The 19,613-nt window shown below is 42.8% G+C and overlaps 1 protein-coding gene across 2 annotated transcripts in view; it reads left to right on the plus strand.

The window, feature by feature from the left end:
* LOC147885508 (Pseudouridine synthase family protein) overlaps nucleotides 1-15,479 on the plus strand; it is a 123,158-nt gene extending 107,679 nt beyond the window's left edge. For both annotated transcript variants that reach the window (XM_087396542.1, XM_087396541.1), the window contains 2 exons: nucleotides 14,553-14,613; nucleotides 14,762-15,479. In XM_087396542.1, coding sequence (XP_087252668.1) covers nucleotides 14,553-14,613; nucleotides 14,762-14,886 — 186 coding nt within the window. In that variant the 3' untranslated portion in view covers nucleotides 14,887-15,479. The remainder of the gene's footprint in view (nucleotides 1-14,552; nucleotides 14,614-14,761) is intronic.
* Nucleotides 15,480-19,613: the final 4,134 nt, after the last annotated feature.

Raw genomic sequence — 19,613 nt, forward strand, 5'->3', positions numbered from 1 at the left:
ACTCAAAATCCCGCACACATGGATTATAATCCAAGTGCAAGAGGGAGAGAGGAGTTCCCCTTTGATAAGCTGGTTTCTTAGCTCATACATATGATTGAACAGTCCATTATGACAAAATTTGGGACTAAGAGAGTGCTGAATTTTGGGAATGAAGATTTACGTACCCCCTCGAAGAGAGCCAAATTTCAACCTCAAGAGAGAATAGAGTTCCAAAGTATGATGGAGCAAGAGAGGCGGATAAAATCCTCAATTGGATTCGCCATTTTGAGCTATATTTTGCCCATCAAGATAAGACCGACCACGAGAAACTTGCTCTTGCCACACTGCATCTACAGAAGGATGCTTTGATGTGGTGGTCCTTATTACAAATGGGAAAAGAGCCTATTCTTCAATGGTCCAAATTTGTAGAGCAGCTTAAGGCCACTTTCATGCCTCCGAGGCATAAAGAAGAATTCACCTTCCACTGGGAAAGGTTTAGGCAATTTGATAATGAGAGTAACGCTGAATTTACAGCTAGGTTCTGGAAACTTTCTTTAGAGTTACTTGAGAAGAGTGAGGATGATAGAAGGAAGAAGTATTTAGCATCCCTAACCCCGAAAGTCAGGTATGAGGTTGAAATGTTCAACCCAACCACCTTGAAAGACCTCACTAAAGTGGCTAAGATTGTGGAGAGGAAATTGAATCCTCGGAAGCCTTTCAACAAAGGAAAAGAGAAAGCTATTGTACAAAATGTTAACAGCCAATCATGTCCTGGATGGATACCATTTCCTTCCATGACTGATGATGAGAAGAAAAAGCTAATTAAGGAGGGTAAATGTTTCGGATGTAAGAAACATAAGCCAGGGCATCCATGGCATAAATGTTCTACTCTATTAGCCAGAATTACCAAAACTAATTCTGTAAAAGGGAAAGGCAAAGCAGCCAAGCAGGAGGGTGAGGCTTCTACCTCCTCATCCCAGGACTCTACGGTGAACATAGAACCAAGAGTAAATGCTATCTATTCAGCCAACATTGGTGTATGGATGTGTGAACTGAATAGAGAGTAGGCATCTTCATTGTAAAGTATGGACATAGAATAAAGAATCTTTTGCTCCATGTAGAGCATCTTATAGGATGAATAGGGCTGAAATTTTAAAAAAAGAAAGAAAAAGAGATTGAAGGTCTATAATTTCTATAGACTAAGTAGTTCCCCATCGCAAAATCGACTATGTCCAGGGTCTACCTAGTTTAATAACACATTCGGAGTGAGAGAACATCTTTTGAATACTGATCAGTTTGTTCAAAATATGTTTCAGCTTATTGAGCAGGTTATAAAGAGATTTCAGTAGCTTGGTTTTCAGAAGAGAGTTCTGAGAGTGAAGAGATATTGAAGAGGCACTGCGGTGGTACTTTTGCATTTTGAATATTCAGCTTGAAGATGAGATTTAAGTTCGTGTACTACCAAGAGAAGACTATTTGCAGATTATGAAGAGGAGATGCAAATGCAGAAGTAAAAGAGAAGCGTACGCAAGAGAAAGAGACAAGAGAGGATCCAGAAGAGGACTTCTGTCCATTCAAGCAGGAGGGAGTGTCATGACAAGAGAAATCAATAATCCATGATTAGTAGACATTAAAACATTATTATATATTATCCGCCAAATGTGTAACATGTATTTGTATTTACGATGGACACCGGCCGATTTGTTATGGCGGTGGATCATTTGAGTAGATAGGACTAGTCGAGCTGGAGCCGCTGCTTCAGACGGCATCAAATTTGGACATGTGATACTTATCTTATTAATAAGAATGTGCACACACGTGTCTAGGTCCTAGGGGCAACAGGAAGGGAAGGGTGCATTAAGGTGCATTGAATGGTAGATGCATGGGTCATAGGCTAAGGGTAGGTGTAAATGGGAAGATGGAATTTGAGTGATCTCAAGGGACATTAATGAAAGGGTATCACCCTTTCATTGTGATTCTCACGTAGCATTCTCTGTTCACCTTGCATTCATCTGCCATCTCTCCCACCTTGCATGTAGGTCGAAAATAGAAACAAGTACTCTCACGAGGGCGCTCTTTCCCATTGGAGGGCCAATCGGCATTCAAAATTTTGCATGCATTGATGATTGCACACATTTGCATTCTTGAGAAGGCTGGTTCTTCGCACGTGCTTCAATCCATAGAGGGATTTTTTCAAGCGGCATACCTTGCTTTCAGAACCTTCAACCTCAAAGCCAGGAGGTTGGGAAACATAGACCTCTTCCTGCAAATGCCCATGAAGGAAAGCTGTCTTAATATCAAGCTGATGTATCTGCCAATGAAAGTGGGCAGCAAAGGCAATAATAGTGCGAATAGTAGTGATCCTGGAAGTGGGAGCAAAAGTCTCCTCCCAATGCCATGCTACTGAGCATAGCCCTTAGCAACAAGACGAGCTTTGTAATGGTCCACTGAAACATCCAACAATCATTCTGAAAGGCATCTTGATGACATTAGGGCTCTTCATTGCATGCTGTAGCAACCAAAGCATAAGCAACAAAACTAGCATGCTCTTTCCGGACAGCTGCTCTCGTACGGGCTGGTAGAGGAGTATCTTGTTTGTTGTCTTTTTATGTGTCAAGGAGCCAACGGGGTACCTTTTTGGGCTCTTGAATTTCTGCTCTTTCCTGATCAAGAGCCCTGTGCAGATGATCCTGATCAATGAAAGACATATAAGGCTGAATTTCTGGCTGCACATGTGGCTGCAAATGACCAACAGATGGAGGAGGTACAACCTCAGATGGATCATCATTCGAGCATCGGATGGAAACAAAAGAACCAAATACTGCAAGACCATACTCTTTCTGTTTCTTTTCAGATGCTATGCGCTTCCTGCATTCAGAAATGAGAGGCACCATGTATATGATCAGCATGGGAATGAGAGGGTTTTCCAGCTGAAACCTTGCCTTTACCTTTGTGTTTCTGATGGGCAGAAAATGCTTGATCACTAGCCATAGAAGCATTGCGATTCACACGACTTTGCTCCTCCTAAGAAAAGCAGCCAGCTGGTCAAATGAGAAATGATTGGCATCACCCCCTGCAACCAACCTCAATGTAGTAGAGCCTTGATATGAATCAGGCAACCCATCAAGGGTATTAGAAACAAGCTGAGAATCAGGCATAATCTCATTAATGTTAGCCAACTGCTCTTTCAAATCCTTCACATTAGTAAAATAGGCATCCATGTTACCACCCTCATCAAGCTTCAAATCTTTCAACTGCTTGCGGAGATAGGCAACCCTCGCCTCATTCCGCACCTGATACAAAGATGCAAGATGATCCCATGCTTGCTTAGTTGTCTTGCAAGACCGAATATGATGGACAATAACCCGTTTCACTGAAAGAGCAATCAAGGCATGTGCGTTGGCATCACGACCATCCCACTGAATTTGCTCCTGTGAAGGAGGCAAAGCACCTAGAGCAGGAGGTGCAGGTGTCCTAGCAGTAGCATTAGAACCATCACCTGAAGAAGCAGAGGCTGTAGATGTAGCACCAGAAGTAATAGTGCATGTAGGCCTAGCCTCGGAACGTGAAACAATATGCCATAGATTCTTAGCAACCAAAACATGTCCCATCATGTATGACTACATGGGATAATTGGTGCCATCAAGCTTGTCATTAGCCCCAAGCATCCCAAACAAATCATCTTTGCCACCAGACATGGTGTTGAAATACAATACAAATGCACCAACTGGCAAAGCAAATGAGAGAAAGGCAACCTCTTAGAATCCAGTAACAAAATTCTTCCCAATCTTCAAAGCTTATGCCTGCAAGAGACTCTGCTGTCCCAAGGTGTACCTATTGCAAGAAAAATCCCCAAAGGCAACACGAGGCCTTTTCAAAATGCAAATGAAGTAGAATTTGGAAAGAACCAATGCAACAACGGCTTACCCAATGATGTAGCCCGAAAGGACAGCAGTGAAAGGCTGTGAATGCGAGCCAATGAGGGCTGGAAATGAGAATTACAGCAAAAGAAAGTGCTCTTGCAAGGAGAAGAGCACTTAGAAATGGAGAGAAAGAGATGCAATGGAAGAGAACTCGCAGCCCGAGGCAAAGGGATGCCAAATGAGGAAGAATGGGCTCAAGGAGTGGACTCCAGATCACTTCAACACGCTCCAAAAGGCTCCAACAGGCGGCACACAGCTTGAGGCACCTCCAGAATGTTGGCACGCACCACGAAACAGCTCCAAAATGCTCAAAATGTTGAGAAATCTTCAAACTAGCTGGCGCACACCCCGAGACAGCTCTGTACTGCAATAAATGCTGTCAAAAAGGTCCGTACAGCTCCCCGTACAGCATTAAATGATGTCTAGCAGGGCTGTACAGGTTTTGTACAGCATTAAATGCTGTCTGAAAGAGCCGTACAGGTTTGTACAGTTGTACGGATCCCGTACAGTTGCTGTAAATTCACACGTGTGGTTGAAATTGCTGCAGCAGGATGTAAAATGCTTCGAAATGCAGCTCCCTTCGCGGTAGGGTCGTGGTGTGGTGAGGCGTCTGGTCCCCCACCCCTCTTGTGACTACCGAAGGCTCCAAAGTGCGATCTTCTTGCGTCAAAAAGAGGTTTTTCGCGATAGAAGTGCTTGGAATGGCCTCAAACACTCGTGGGAGTGTGAAAACCAGCAAGATCAGCAGGAGTGAGGGTTCCAAAGGCTGCCAAATAGCTTGGGAAAGCTGTCAATGGCTGAGGGAAAGGATTCCCGACCTACTCTGATACCACTGTTAGGTGTAGGAAGCAATGGAAGCTCAAAAATGGAAGCAAGAAGGAGAAAAACGAGATGTAATAGATTGCTGTAAAACTGAGAGTGGAGGCTCAAGGGAGAGCCAACATAACAAAACCCTAGGGCTAACTGTCCTAACTGGACTAAATGTCCTAACTGACCTAGGTGGTACATGTACTAACTGTACTAATAGTCCTAACTGATTATAACTAGGCCTACAAGACACATACCAAGGAATAAGTGGCATCTATGGATAGCCCATAGGATGGCCTATAGTGGGCGGTAGGACAGGTCCAAAATAAGTGTGGATGTGGACAAGTAGGGCATGCCAAAGCAGCTATACGACTAGCAGCCATCAAAGATCGTACTAGTGATGCCCCTACCAAATAGCACCTCAAGAAAACTCATTGCTTGAGAGTAAGCTTACTACCCCAGATGTGCCAAAGACAATCAAACCTTCCACCAAGTGAGAGACTTCTTGAGATGCCAAAAGTAATTCCCATATGCTTGGATCCATGGTTGTGGAAGTAATACATGATAGGCTTTCTTGGCAGAAAGATCACCAAATGAAAAAGGGGAGTAACCTGGAAGCGCTCGATTGAACTTCCAATCCAATAGAGGAAGAGTAGTAAACAGGTGGGGATACATGCTGAAAAGGTTGCAGCATAGTAGAGAGTATGCACCAAATAGGCCTGTGATGCAAACCCTAACAATATTGTTTCCTAGCCTGAGTAAAAGAAAGAATGCAGCCCTGATCATCCACCACATCATCCACTGTAGAAACACCCAAGCGATGCAAAGGTATGCCTTTCGAGGCTGAAGATGGACTAAAGGTGTGGAGCAAACATTCGGCTTCAATGAAGGCTTTGCAAACGGAGGGTGTTGCCAAGATCTCGAGGCCAACCTGACCAATGAAAATAAGCCAGAAGCTGCTGATTACGAACCAGGCAAGTAGAAAAAGGACAGCCAGGAATACGACCATGGAAGTGGCCAAAAATAACAGCAAAGATAGCCAGAAACTAATGGCCGAAAGCATCTGTACGAAGAGAGCCAACCATACAAGAAAGCATGAGAACCCATGGCTGATGCTGCTCCAAAAAGGAGATCAAGAGTGTTGCCTTGCGAGCTACATATGAGTGTAAATATTGGGAATGTTCAAACCCCCCTGGGCGAACAAACATAATTGTGCTTGAGTAAACGAAGCAATCGCAAAAAGCGGGGCATTGAGAGGATAGCCTTGATGAACAGAGAGTCCCAAGGTCCAAGAAGAGAGAGCATTAGATAAAAGGCAACAAGCCATATCAGGCAACTTTGAAGCAGACATCAGCTTAGCAGTTCCTTTATGAGCATTCTCTTTTGCTGGATTTACAGCCCGCCTCCATTCCTTTTTAAGCCTTGGACACAGACCAATCATTTGAGCAAAAGTGATATCTGGCTTCCTCTTTGATAGGTCCTCCATTAAATCATAATCTCCCTGCTCTTTCCCTATGGGATAATCCAAGGTCTTAAATTTTCTTTTGGACCTTCTACTCTTCTTCCTTTGGTAGGTAATTACTTCTTCAGCTTGTTTCCTCTTCTTAGCACTTGGACCAGCTTCCTCCTCTCTGTCCCTCTTCCCCAAAGGCATGACATTTTTCTCCTCTTCCAATTCAAGCAAAACCAAAAGTAACCTCCTTCCCTTTTCCTTTCTCCTCTGTAGTAGCTTTTTGAATCCTAGATGTATTAGGCTGAGTTATATCTTTCACTTCTACATTATGATGATTCACCCTATTATTTAAACCTACTGGCAGCTGGTACATACCTCCACTAGCACAAGGAGGCTTATCGCATTGTGAGCTGTAATGTCCCCACTCTTCACAATTGAAACTTTGGATGTAGGGTGCATATGGACCACGACCTTTACCAACTTGTAGAAGGCATTCCGCCTCTGCCATAACCATTTGGTGGTTTACCTCAACCCCCATAAACCACATTTTGCCTCTGGATCCAAAACCCAACGGCCTCATAACATCAGCAATAAAATCCCATCTCTCAATGTCAAATGCTTTTTCAATGTCCACCTATATAATCAAAACATCCTGATGGGTGTATTTGGCATATTCAATGCCTACATACGCATTTGCAATATTGTCCATGCTTTGTCTATGAGGCACAAAGCCATACTACGCAGGGTGCGAACCCATGTTGGAATAGGATTGGTCACCTCTCCGCTTGTGAGCCCCATATGAGGAGTGCATGGGGGGGGTGGACCATAGAGTAGTAATAGGTGTGGGGCTGCCACATGGGCAGCACATGAGCTGTCATCTGGGCAGCAGAGAGAATGTGGAAGTACTTGGCAGTGGAGATCGACCATGGACGGCAGATTTGGCAAAGGAACATCCAGATGCTGTCCATACATGGAGGGGACAGAAATACACAGGGAAACCAGTTCAGCAAGGTTATTGGGACCCTAGGAGCTTGGAAATGAGGCAGGATTATGGGCAGGCCTGCCTAGGCCAGTGGCAGCCAGCCACGTGGCCAGGGAGGGCCAGCAAAAGGCCTGTAAATGAGCTTCTAGAGGGGGTTTTTTTTTTTTGGCAAAAAAATACTTCTATTAAGTATGAATGAAAACTGCAAATCAAGCTCAATGCAAAAGTACATCATGTCAATAAAAACATGAGAGAAATCAAATCTAAAAAAGAGCTAGCAAATAACCAGGAATGAGGCTGAAAATGCCAAGTCAACCCTGAGACAGAATCAAAGAAGAAAGGAGATCCCCTCCAAACTCTGAAGAAAGTGCTCCTCCTAAGAGAGGTTGCTCTCAATGACCCCTGCATACCCGCCCAGAGGGGGTTTTAAAGGCTGAAAGGCTGAGTCAGCTACAGGGCCTGTCCTGGGTCGGTTTTCAGGTAGGGACCTTGAGCCCTATAAAAGGGGGCATTTGCAGTCCCATTCATCATCACTTGGAGCAGCCCTCAGGAGAGCAGACAGGAGCAGCAAAGGGGCAGCCTTGGGCCTACATTTAGGAGGAGAAGGTTACCCAAAAGAGCTGCAGACTGAGAGCTGTAGACTGAGCTAGAGTGGTAGCCCAGCTAGGCTGGTATCCAGACAGTTAATTGGAAGAGATCCTTTGGACAAAGAGTCTACATACGCTGAGTGGAGCACGCGGGCTCAGAGATCATAAGTATTCCCATTTATGAAGCACCTGACAGTGAGGTAACAACCATACGGGTCATTATATATCATATGTGGTTTTAAATCAGGATGAATGAGCATAGCAAGCATGGCCAGCGTAATAAATATGAAATCCCACAAAGAAACCTTAACGGCCCACAAAAGTGTGCTGATTATGTTCTTGTAAACAGACTATATGTAGCTTGTGAGCATTATCACAAAGCAGCCTCCATTTATTTATATTGCAGAGGCTGTGAACATTATACGTAAATCGTTTGATCAGTATGTACATATTACAAACAAGTAGATGCAACATAACATCAAGGCCATTCCTACATGGTCACACCAGGTTGTGGCGGGCTAGTAAATTCCTGATAGGCATTCCCTTGCTCATCATTAGATATAGGACTGGGGGAAGAAACAGGATTATCCAAAGGCATAGCATTGCATAAATGGTAAACACAGTGGATCAGCTCAGACCACAGCGGATCAAAGTTTGCCCGCCCAGATCCATCAACTGCTAGAGGCTCCTTGGAGGAGGATGCATTCTCCGTTAGTCACTGTCCTTGCTTGAAAGCTTTTTTAGGTGACTGCCAATCCAATGAAGAGGCCTTCTCTCCAGATGACATTTTGTGCCCTGCCTTAGCAGGTGGAACTTGCATTTTAGCCTTGCCTTTTTCAGCCACTGAGGATTCCCCGAAGCACCAGTGTGTGGCACCGCTGCAGGCTTTGCCTCACGAGAGGTGCATACAAAACCTGACCTAGGACAGAAACCCAGAACTCTGGAAGAGGTTCATCAACTAATTTCTAAGAAACCTTCCTGCAAAGTATCAGCAAATGGTTGCAGTTTGGGATTGGCACATGGCTCTGAATTCTCTGCAACCAAAACTTGCCAGTAAAAGACCCAACTAAGAGGGGGAAAACCAGGGTATGAGGACAGCAAGGGGGCTGGAAAAAAAGGGGTTTTTTTGAACAAAGAAAGAAGAGAAGAACAGGGTTTATGGACAGCCCTCAAGGCGTACACACAGGTGGAAAAAAGGGTTATAGATGTGTTCAAAACAAAAGAAAATTGGAGGCTATATTCAAGAAAGCTAAGGGAAAACAACTACAGAAAAAGTGTGCACACATCACATGCACACAACCCCACAACCCCGTGGGCAGCAGCAGAAGCCAGGTGAGAAAGGATGGTGAGAAGAGGGCAGATAGGAGCTGCAAGTGAAGGGACAGCCTGACGAAGTTTACGACAGCTGGAGGGATAACAGACCCCAAATGGGGCTAGACAGGGGGCTGCATGCAGGGAGGGCTGGCTCAAGGCTCCTCACACAGACACACAGACCTTTCTCTGTCACACACACGCGCACACACAAATATTCGAGATGACAAATGTGACGGTTCTCCTCTTTGGCAGGATCCATCTCCCTTAAATATAGTGTCTTATAAAGACCCTCTTCATAGGTGATGTTGAAATGGTGGCACTGATCTCAATTTGGACGAGATATGGATAAGTAATGCTCTTGAGGAATTTTGATAATCGTGCGTGTGTGTACGAATGCATAGTGATCATTGCATGCGCAGACTAATCTGCCATCTCACGGTCATGCCCCGTGTATGCAAACACACATGCATGTGCATGCTTACACACATTTGTGTGTGTGTGTGTGTGGTGTGTGAGAGAGTGAGTGTGTGTGGTGAATAGTGTGGTGTGAGAGAGTGTGTGTATGTGAGATTCCGTGCTAACCCTCGTGCTCCCACGCTACAGTTGCTTGTTTCTCCCTCAGTTTGACACCCTCGAGGTTCCTTTTGACGTCCGTTTTCTGTCCGTACACTCTGTTGGAAAATCCGAAAAAAAAAACGTACTGTCAAAAATCCGTACGATTTCGTCCGTACATTCAGAAAAATCAGTACATTCCGTACAGTTTTGTCCGTATAGTCGGGGGAGCTGTACAATTTGCTTGTCAGGGGGAAAAAATTCATTGTCGAAATCCGTACAGTCAGAAAATCTGTACGATTTTGTCCGTACAGTCAGAAATTCCCGTACAGTTTTGTTTGTACAGTTCGTACAGTTTTGTCCGTACAGTCGGGGAAGTCCGTACAGTTTGCCCCCCAAAAAAAATAAAAAAAAATAAAAAAATCGTATTGTCAAAAATCTGTACAATTTCGTCCGTACAGTCAGGAAAACACCGTACAGTTTTGTACCTGCTGTGCTTTCCTCCTTGTAAAGCGTTGCTGCTTCCAAGTTTTTTCCTTAACTCGAATGGTGGATTATTCCTATGAGAAAACCTTTCACAAAGACAAGTCGGTTTCCAACAAGAAACAAAAACAGGTGATGGATTCAGATGATTCCCTTCATGACTGTGCTGTGGCTCAGCTTGTTTATGAGGTTATGCATGTAGGGTTTGAAGACACCTGTAAAGGTTGGAAAGATCCACTTCCCACCACTGGCATTATGGTGGAAGTGGATGATATATTTGATCCAGTTAAGGAGTATGCAAAGCATGCCATTATAATTTTCTTCCCAGGACGGATGCGTGCTCCTGCAGATGTTGGGAATCGGTTGACTCGAACCCTGGGTGGTTCTTATGTTAAAAAAGTTCATTATGCACCGAGGGGCTTTTTTGAGATCATCATGACTGATGAGCAGCACTGTCAGGTTTTGCTGGAGCACTCTCCTCTTTTCTATGGCCAGCAAACGGTCCATGTTCTGCCTTGGTCTCCCACCTGGGATTACCAGGCATTGATTCGGCATCATTGCCGTGTTTGGGTAGAAGTTGTGGATTTTCCTCAATGCTTGTCTTCTCTTCTACCTAAAATTGCAGCTTCCCTCGGTAAGGTGGTATGTCCACCACGACCCAATGGAAATTCGAATCGCTTCTGCATTTTGTGGGATACAGATCATCCCACTCCAGCTTCATATTCGGTCACTGTGAATAATGTTTCCATGGGGAGTGCCTTTTACAAGCTCAAGTGGACTCATATGTTGGCTTCTGAAACACAGGCATGGTCTGATTTTTTGCTTCGGTTGCGCCTGGTTGATCTCTGGAAGGAATTACAGCCCATGCTTCCGGGTTATACCTTTCAGCATAATGCTCAATCTTCTTATCGGGCACGCTTGGACAGATGGTATCAGATTGATCCACAACATTGTGATGCCTTTACTTGTCAAATTTGGGTTGATCATGCTTTCACACATTCGGATCATGCTCCTCTTTGGTTGAGGCTTTCCTTGCATGAATTTCCCACCGACAGATTGCCTTGCCGAAGGCTTTTGTTGATTAATAATAGTTATCTGGAGCATGCTGACTTTAAAGCCTTGGTCTCTGATGCTATTCAGCCTCTCTCGTCAGATACGCATTGGTTTGGATTATGCCTGGCAGGCTTTTGTTGCTCGGATGCAAGCAGTTATTCGAGATTATGGCAAATCCTATATGCAAGCCACAAGGGAGACTGTACCACATGCCAAATTTACATGTCAGAGTTTGACTGAGCTTGCTCATCTTCGCCCTTTGTCTTCAGAGGAAAGCATGCTCTTATGTCAGGCTCAATTCTTTCTTCAATCTAATGATCGCAGAAAGCTTGCTAAATGCGAAACTTGATTCAGACAACGGGCATTTTTGGATAAAGGCTGCTCTTCCAAGCAATTTTTTAAGAGTTTACACTACAAAAGACAGGCTGCCAATATCTGTTGGATCCGGATGCCTAATGGTTCTTGGTCAACATCTCGTTCAGAGCTTGCTGATTTATGTGTGCAACACTTCTCCACTCATTTTGGGCATCTGGATTCTCTTTCTCCTCGGGTCGTGTCTGCACGTCAGCTTCTTTTGTAGCATGTTCATCCAATTCTGTTTGATGCTCAGGCTTTGGAACTTGAACATCCCTTCACTGAAAGGGAATTGTCTGATGCACTGAGATCCTGTGGCAGATGGAAATCTCCAGGATGGGATGGTCTCACTGTTGAATTTTTTCTTGCATTCTGGGATCTTCTTAAATTCACCTTGCTGCAAATGGTAAATACAGCATGGCAAAATCAGCAGATGCCTTTGTCATGGAAAAAGGGTCTTCTCAAGCTGATTCCAAAAAAGCAGCTATGTGATTCACTGGGTGATTGGAGGCCAATCACACTCATGCCAGTCATTTACAAGATCATTGCCAAAATGGTGGTTGATCGGATTAAAGGTTATTTGCATGATGGGTTGCATCCCTTCCAATATGGCTTTGTTCCACGTCGCCATATCACAGATAACATTGCCAATGCTTATATTGGGATTGAATATGCCAAATACACGCAGCAGGATGTTCTACTCTTGCAGGTAGATATTGCAAAAGCCTTTGACACAGTTCAATGGGATTACATCTCGCAAACTATGCGAGCTTTGGGGTTTGGACAAAAAATGCAGCAGGTTATTTACTGGCTTCACAGAGATAGCAATGCGGCTTGCATTATCTCTGGGGATATCTCTGATGAGTGGACTCTTCGTTGTTCGGTCCGCCAGGGATGCCCTCTCAGTGCTTTACTGTATGCCATTGCTACTCATCCTATGCTGCAATATATTAATCATCTTGTGGCTACAGGATCACTTCATGGCTTGGAATTGGATGCTAATCGCAGCATGGTTGCTCAAGCTTATGCTGATGATTCTTTCTTTACCCTGAAGAACATGCCCCATGATCTTGGTGCCTTGATGCAGGCCCTCTCTATTTATGGTTTGGCAGTTGGTCTTCATGTTAATTTTCAGAAGTCTAAGCTGCTCCCTTTGCATTCCAAAGACTGGCATAGTCTATTATGGCCCGGGGATATCATTCCACCCACTCAGTTTGTTCGTCATCTTGGTTACCCTTTGGGGTGGGAACTCACTCGCCGACAACAAACTGATTGGGTTTTGGCTAAGCTTCGGAAAAAGCTTGAGTATTGGAAACTGGCAACCTGGTCTTTGCACGTTCGTCTTCGAATGGTGCAGTCCATCCTTGTGGCATATATTCAATTTTACTTGCCATTGATCATGTTCACTAAGGTAGATCTTACATCTTTCATGTCTGTCTTTATAGAACTCTTTTGGTGATCCAAACATGGCAGAAAAAGTCTCAGGCTGCTTTCGATGCATCACATTTGTTCTCCTGAGATGCATGGTGGATTGAACATCACGGATATTCATGTGCATATTCTTGCCCACAGGGGGAAAATGTTGCTGCAATTTTTGCAAGGTGATCAGCCTTGGGCTCTTATGATTAGGACTCTGGTCACTCATATCAGTATTTCTGCGTTTGGTCATTGGCAACTCGATCACTGGGATTTCTCTTTTGGCTGCACTGATGGCACTTTGCCTGGATTCCCTTTTGTCTCCCGCTTGCTTCGTGACTGGAAGCATGTTCTTTCTCATCTGGAATGGAATGGACGGCAATCTTTGCTTGGGAATTTTTTGAGAGTTGAAAGCATTCACTGGTCGAAAGTCTTTCAGCCTCCCTTGGCTTTACAGGAACCTCGACGTTCCTACTTTGTCTCGTTTAAAGGCATCACCTCGGTTGCTGATGTTATAGATGATGCTGGTACTATGCTCCCCTTTTCTCTAGCAGCCACTACATATGGATTGGGCTCTCATTATCGTCCTTTGTGGCGACAAATTACTTCTATGCTTTCGCCCGTTGTTCTGATTCCTCCTTTGGAACTCCAGGACCGACTGGAAGATTGGACTTTGACTTCTCCAGGGTCCTCTTCTCGACCTTTGAGGCTATCTCAGATTACTGTACCTGCATTGTATAAAATCCTTCTGCCTCAACCTTGGGTTTCAGAGAGAGGTGATTCTGTTTGGCGAATGCATCGCCCAACCAAGTGGTGGAGGAAAAGATTACAGCAACTTTAGGCCTATAAAGTACCGCTTCGGCAACAGCTTTTCTTTTGGCGAGTTCTTTTGGGAGTGTTTCCATCTGGACAGCTATTAGCTCATCGACACATTGCTCCTGCACTTTGCCATAGATGTTCTGCTTCTTCGGAGACTGTGTCCCACTTGTTTTGGCATTGTCCATGCTCTCGTGAGTTTTTTGATCTGCTTCGACAGCACCTGCGAGCGAGATTCCCATCTGTTCCGTTTGGAAGTTCTTCTGGCTATTTGGGTTTCATCCATCCAGACCAGGGTTTCATCTTTTCTTCGTTTGGGTTCACTACTGGGCACTATGGACTTTATGGACATATAGGAATTGTAAAGTTTTTGGTGATCCTACTTTCTCTCTGTTTGGCTTTTTTAGGCGTTCTCTGCAGCAATCTTTCTTTGATTGCTTGCAGACCCGCTGCATAGATCATGAGGTCTTTTTGGCATATACTGAAATTTTCAGTTGATGTAATTGTAGCACCTTTTTTTGAGGTTGCTATTCATATAATATAATCAATCAATGATTTCACCCAAAAAAAAAAAGTGTGTGTGTGGGAGGGGGGGCTCAAACCAAGTCTGGCGACTCATGATGGCATGACCTTGTGTGTGTGCACACGCGAGAGAGAGAGAGAGAGAGAGAGAGAGAGAGAGAGAGAGAGGGGGGGGGGATTTACGTCTTCCCAAATCAAACACTCAGTGATGCACTATACTTTTTCTTGCAATTGCATTTGTTGATGAGCTAAAGAGATCATAGGAATGCTCTGTTCCTGATGTTTTCCATGCCTCATTTATGTATGTTTAGGTGCGGTTGATGGTGGGGCTTCTGAAAGCAGTTGGTGCTGGAGACCTGAAAATTAGTGATGGTGAGCATAGGTCTTGTGGAAAATTTTTTTGTAAAGTTTTGGTAGGATACCATATGTTTTTCTTAGTTGGGCCTGCATTTAGTTGCACCAAGTATTGCATACAGAGCTATTCATGGAAAATTTGTGGCTTGGGTGTTGGTTATTGCAGTGCTGCGTATTTTGGAAGCCCGCACAGTGACTCAAACACCACCTATGGCTCCTGCTTGTGGTCTTTACCTTGCAGATGTGAAGTATGATCTGAATAGCAGCAATACAAGGGATGCTTATGCATAAAGCAATAACTACAGGATGTTTCATGTTTGAGACCTCGGAGTGGTGTGCAGGCAATAACAGATTGTAAAAGAGTCTGCCAGTGTGTGAAAATATTTTCTTAAAGGGAAACTGGGTGTTTTGTGTTAAAGCCCATTGTTTTTCTGATGGAAAACTTCAAATATTGATCAGCAGTTTAAGTTGCTCAGAAGCCCTCACGATGCAGCATAATATGCTGTTAAAGATGATCTGCAACAAGTAGAATGAGTTCTCCATGTCTCATTTTGAAATTAGCCAATTGTGTCTTTAGATTGAGACATGTCACCATGTTTTGCTCTTATAAATGAAAGCCTTCGTCTTTCACACCACCTACCATGAGAGAGAAACTACCCCAATGATGAGCATAGATACTAGAGTCTTCCAAAGACTTGATGCTTGCTTCAAGGAGCAGCTAAAAACCATTAATAGGAAGTGTCAAAATAACCATGGATATCTCACATGAGGATTTTTCCAAGAAGGTGAGGACAATGCCAAAGATGAGCACAATCCTCCAAAATACAACCTTCTCCTTAAACCACTCTCCATGTAAGACATTAGCTCACAAAATGGATAGCTACTTTCAAGTCTTTGTCAATGTCATAGTGAGGATTAAAATTATTTTATCAAATGCATCCAGTATTAATAGGATGAGCTCACTATTCATGATACATGTCATCATAATTGTAGTTCTTTTAATCAATACAATTTTATTGCACTTGTAAAAGTTGTGGACATGCGATAAAGTTTTATGGATAATATTTTTGAATATTAACTTGATGCACAATTGCACATAGATATTATTAGCATAAATTACTTTATGTAGCATGTTTCCAACTAATCCCTCACCAATAACAAGTGGATAGGTCATATGACACCCATCTTCCCATCATGAACTCCCTTTGTCTTGCTTATGTTGCATGGTGATAAGTAAGCATGTCCTTGCTTTGAAGGAAATATGCAGTTTGTTGAGCAATATTGCTTTATGTTATAAAATAACTTTATATCTCCATAATCCTTGTTTTTCTTCCTAGGTCCTTCTCCAAAAAGATTATACATTTTATAAAAACCGTAACTTTTAACATTTATGGACTATTTGCATCCAATATCCAAGAGGTGATCAATTAAGAGAACCCCCCCCCTCCCCTCCCCCAAAAAAAAAAAAAAACTTACCTGCCTACCTACTCCCATTCCCAACCCCACACACCCACACCTACACCCCCAAGCCCCCCCACCCCCACAAAAGAAACACACACCCACCCACCTAAATTAATAATTCTCTTACCTCACATGATACATATAGGTGGAACTAAATAAGAAAACATAAGAAACATGCTCAATAGAAGTCCGTGCAAGCAATGAATTTTAAATGGAAATGTTATTCAAAACTATACCAGATCTATCAAGCCTCCAATTTGAAAATGAAGTTCACATACATCAAGGGGTCCTAACTAGAATAAGTAAGAAAAACTAGGGAGCAAGGAAGGAGGTGGAATATGAATGGTGCACTAGGGGAAGTTATTGAATAAGGGGGATCAAGAGAAAAGGGTGTTGAGAAGAGGTAGGAAGGATCTAGAGAAAGGTAGAGATGGAGGTGGAGCAGTAGGAGGTCTCATGCAGCTATGGAAGCTTGTATGGGTTGGAGATGCATTGGCCTAGGCGATGAGAGGAGACGAAGATGAATGGTAGAGGAAAGGAGTAGGAACCGCACAAATGAGAAGTAGGGGGGGAGGAGGAGTAGATGTTGAGGAGAAGCACAAGGGCACGAGGGAGATAGACACTTGTCCCTTCTAGCTCCTTTATCAAACATGTCGAGGCCTTCCCACCCCATACGACAGGTTAATAGGAAAAACAGAACCCTCCTTTTCTCCCTCTCCTTCCTCCCCCACAACTAATTAATAGGAAATGAGGGGATTTTTATTTTTGTACGACTTTGATACATAATCACATTAATGCTTCCAATACTAGACCTAAAGTTGTTGAGCTACAACATTCCCTTTATTATCTTATCAACATCCATAACTCTAAATGCACACCCACATTATCTACACTTCGAGCACAAGAACCAAATTCAGGCCAACTCAATTTGCTCCATGCTTCATGGTAGCTTGATTGTTCATCCCCATCCCAAGTGCAAATCCAAAAAGGAATGATTTGTGGATTCTACCTTTCTTTCTGTTCAAAGACAAAATAGGAAAAATGTCAAATATTCAAATTATGACCTTATATAAACAGTAAGAGGAATGATACATGGATTCTATCTTTCTTTTTGTTCAGAGATGAAATTGAAAAAATATCAAATATGCTAAGTGAAACCTTATATAAACACTAAGGTTTCTATACCTATTGCAAAGGGATTTTGAGTCAACAAAGAATACACGTAGATTGCCAATCATCACGTTTATTTGAAGGTAAAATGTTTGCAATGTTTTTAATTCAAAAAATCCACTCTTTTTTAAAAGCCACAGCCATGGTTGCATTAGGTACCAAGAGAGCATGCACGGCCTTTTTCATTCCTTGTGCCTCCTGCCATGGATCTAAGATCAAAGCTATTACATTAGAGTCAAAAGTCTGAAAAGAGTATTGTGGAACAAGACAACGAATTACTACTTCCCCTCCCTCATATTTCATTCTTCGACGATCACTGTCATAAATAAGCAAAGTCTACTCTCATCCAATGCCCAGATAATATTTTAGAAGATGTTGTCATGGATCATCTTAACAAGGTGAAAGTGCTCAAAGTTAGATCGAAATTGGATTTGAAAGACTTCAAATTGGTAGGGCACATACTCCAAAGTTTACTCCAATCATTTGAAGGACTTAAGTCAGAAAAAGCAAACCTATGGCTTCAAATGAGTTGACAAAGTCTTTTAATCCAAGAGGAGAATTGACAGAAAGGTGCTGGAGATGACTACATGGAAGGTGCATTGGTTGTATGACTTTTTACAATAACATGGATGTGTATGAAATAGAATAGTTTTCATTATTTTTCTATGTACTAGTGTCAATGCATTATTTTTCATTGCAATATAATAGTTTTCATTATTTTTCGATATGCTAGTTCATGGGTATAAATACCAATGCATGTACTTTCATTTCCAACTAAGTTGATTTCTCTCTTACGTATATGTTGCCCTCACTTCTTGCTCCTACACCGAATTTGGTATCAGAGCATTGGCCTGGGGCGCCAACTTTGTTTAGTAATGATACCTATCAAAATCTTGAGTATGAGATGAATTTCACAAAATGCCATGAGTAGAGATTAGTCAAATTAACATAGTTGTGTTCTACACTAAAAGAGATTCAAATATGTCTTTATGCCTTGAAATTTGTTAACACATGAAAAAGATACATTAATCTGAAAGGAGATGGGTTTTCATATTTTAGTGTATTTTTTGCTTTACCCCCCCCTCTCATCCAAAAGCCCCCCCCTTTGAGCCTCACATATTATGAAAAATATGTACAAATCCTAAAATCTTGCATACTTTTCAAGGTATATACCTTATATTTTGTGGGAGGGGAGACATGAGCTTTTCATATTTTATCCTTGCATAGTTAAAATTTTTTAAAGAATCCATGCATATTCTATATGTACTTTGTCCCCCCATACCCTGGATTTTGGACGAGGGTAGTAACATAAAACATATTGAGTTGGCACCCCAGGAGCATTGGTTGCTCTGCAGAGGTGGAGTGTATTGCCATTGTAGGGAAGAGACACAACCTCCATGAGTACTCGAAGCAATGAGGGAGCATCAGAGCTCCACTCTTATTAGCTCGATTAGCTAAGATCCATTCTGTCCCAAATCCGAAGTTGAGCATATCGATGTAGATAACAATAATCTATCGTTCGCGTTGCAAGCCTGCATCCATAGTCTCGAGCTTTGTTAGCAAAGTCATCACAGCAACGCTCTGTCATTCACTTGCATTCTACAGTCTTGACCTTGTTAGCAAAGTAGCTTGGAAGCTTGGATTTTGAGCTTACATTCCCCTTCTGAATGTGTGAAACTTCTGGCTAGAGACACTATGCTTGAGCAAGATAAGCTTGGAAGCTATAGGACTTGGAGATGGGCTTGCAATACATATTTTGAACTTCTAGTAATGGATGTCTTAGTTCTTCAATCAAGTCTTTGATAAGTATTATTGTTGACACGCTCAAAATCCAAGAACGTTTGCAAGCTCGTCTGCTGATAGTATGCTTCATCCTCAAGCAGACAAGCACACTAAAACCTTGTTGGTTTAGTTAGTTGGAAATCCACACTTGAAAAAAATTATTACTGTCCAACAGCATTTTGACTTTGAGAGTCATTGAAGGCGATTTTTGAACCAAATGTAGATGTTTTTGCATGTTCATACCCCTTTGTTGGTTGTTTTTGTTGATTTTTAGATTGATATGACTAAAACTTATGTCCTTTCCCTTTCCCACACACAGCATAGGCTTGCTCGCCTTATCTTGGTCAATCAGAGAAATCAGACTCATCTCCTCTCGGACGCAGCGACGCACTATGCCATCCTTCCCCAATGGGTAAAGTTGTCAAGATATTAATTGATATGGGACCACATCCTTGATATGTTTCTTGGCCCTATCCTTGTTAAGGGCCTTATCCTTAGGGAATCCATTGGCTAAGAAGTGTCTGATCTCCTGCACTCATTCCGAAACTAAATCAGCCAAGAATAGTGGGGCATCTAGAAGATCATCCTCCACTCCCTCGTCGCCA

Source organism: Dipteris shenzhenensis, chromosome 25 (genome assembly GCF_047967505.1).
Source record: "Dipteris shenzhenensis isolate YYH24624 ecotype China chromosome 25, Dip_SZ_1.0, whole genome shotgun sequence".
Taxonomy (NCBI): Eukaryota; Viridiplantae; Streptophyta; class Polypodiopsida; order Gleicheniales; family Dipteridaceae; genus Dipteris; species Dipteris shenzhenensis.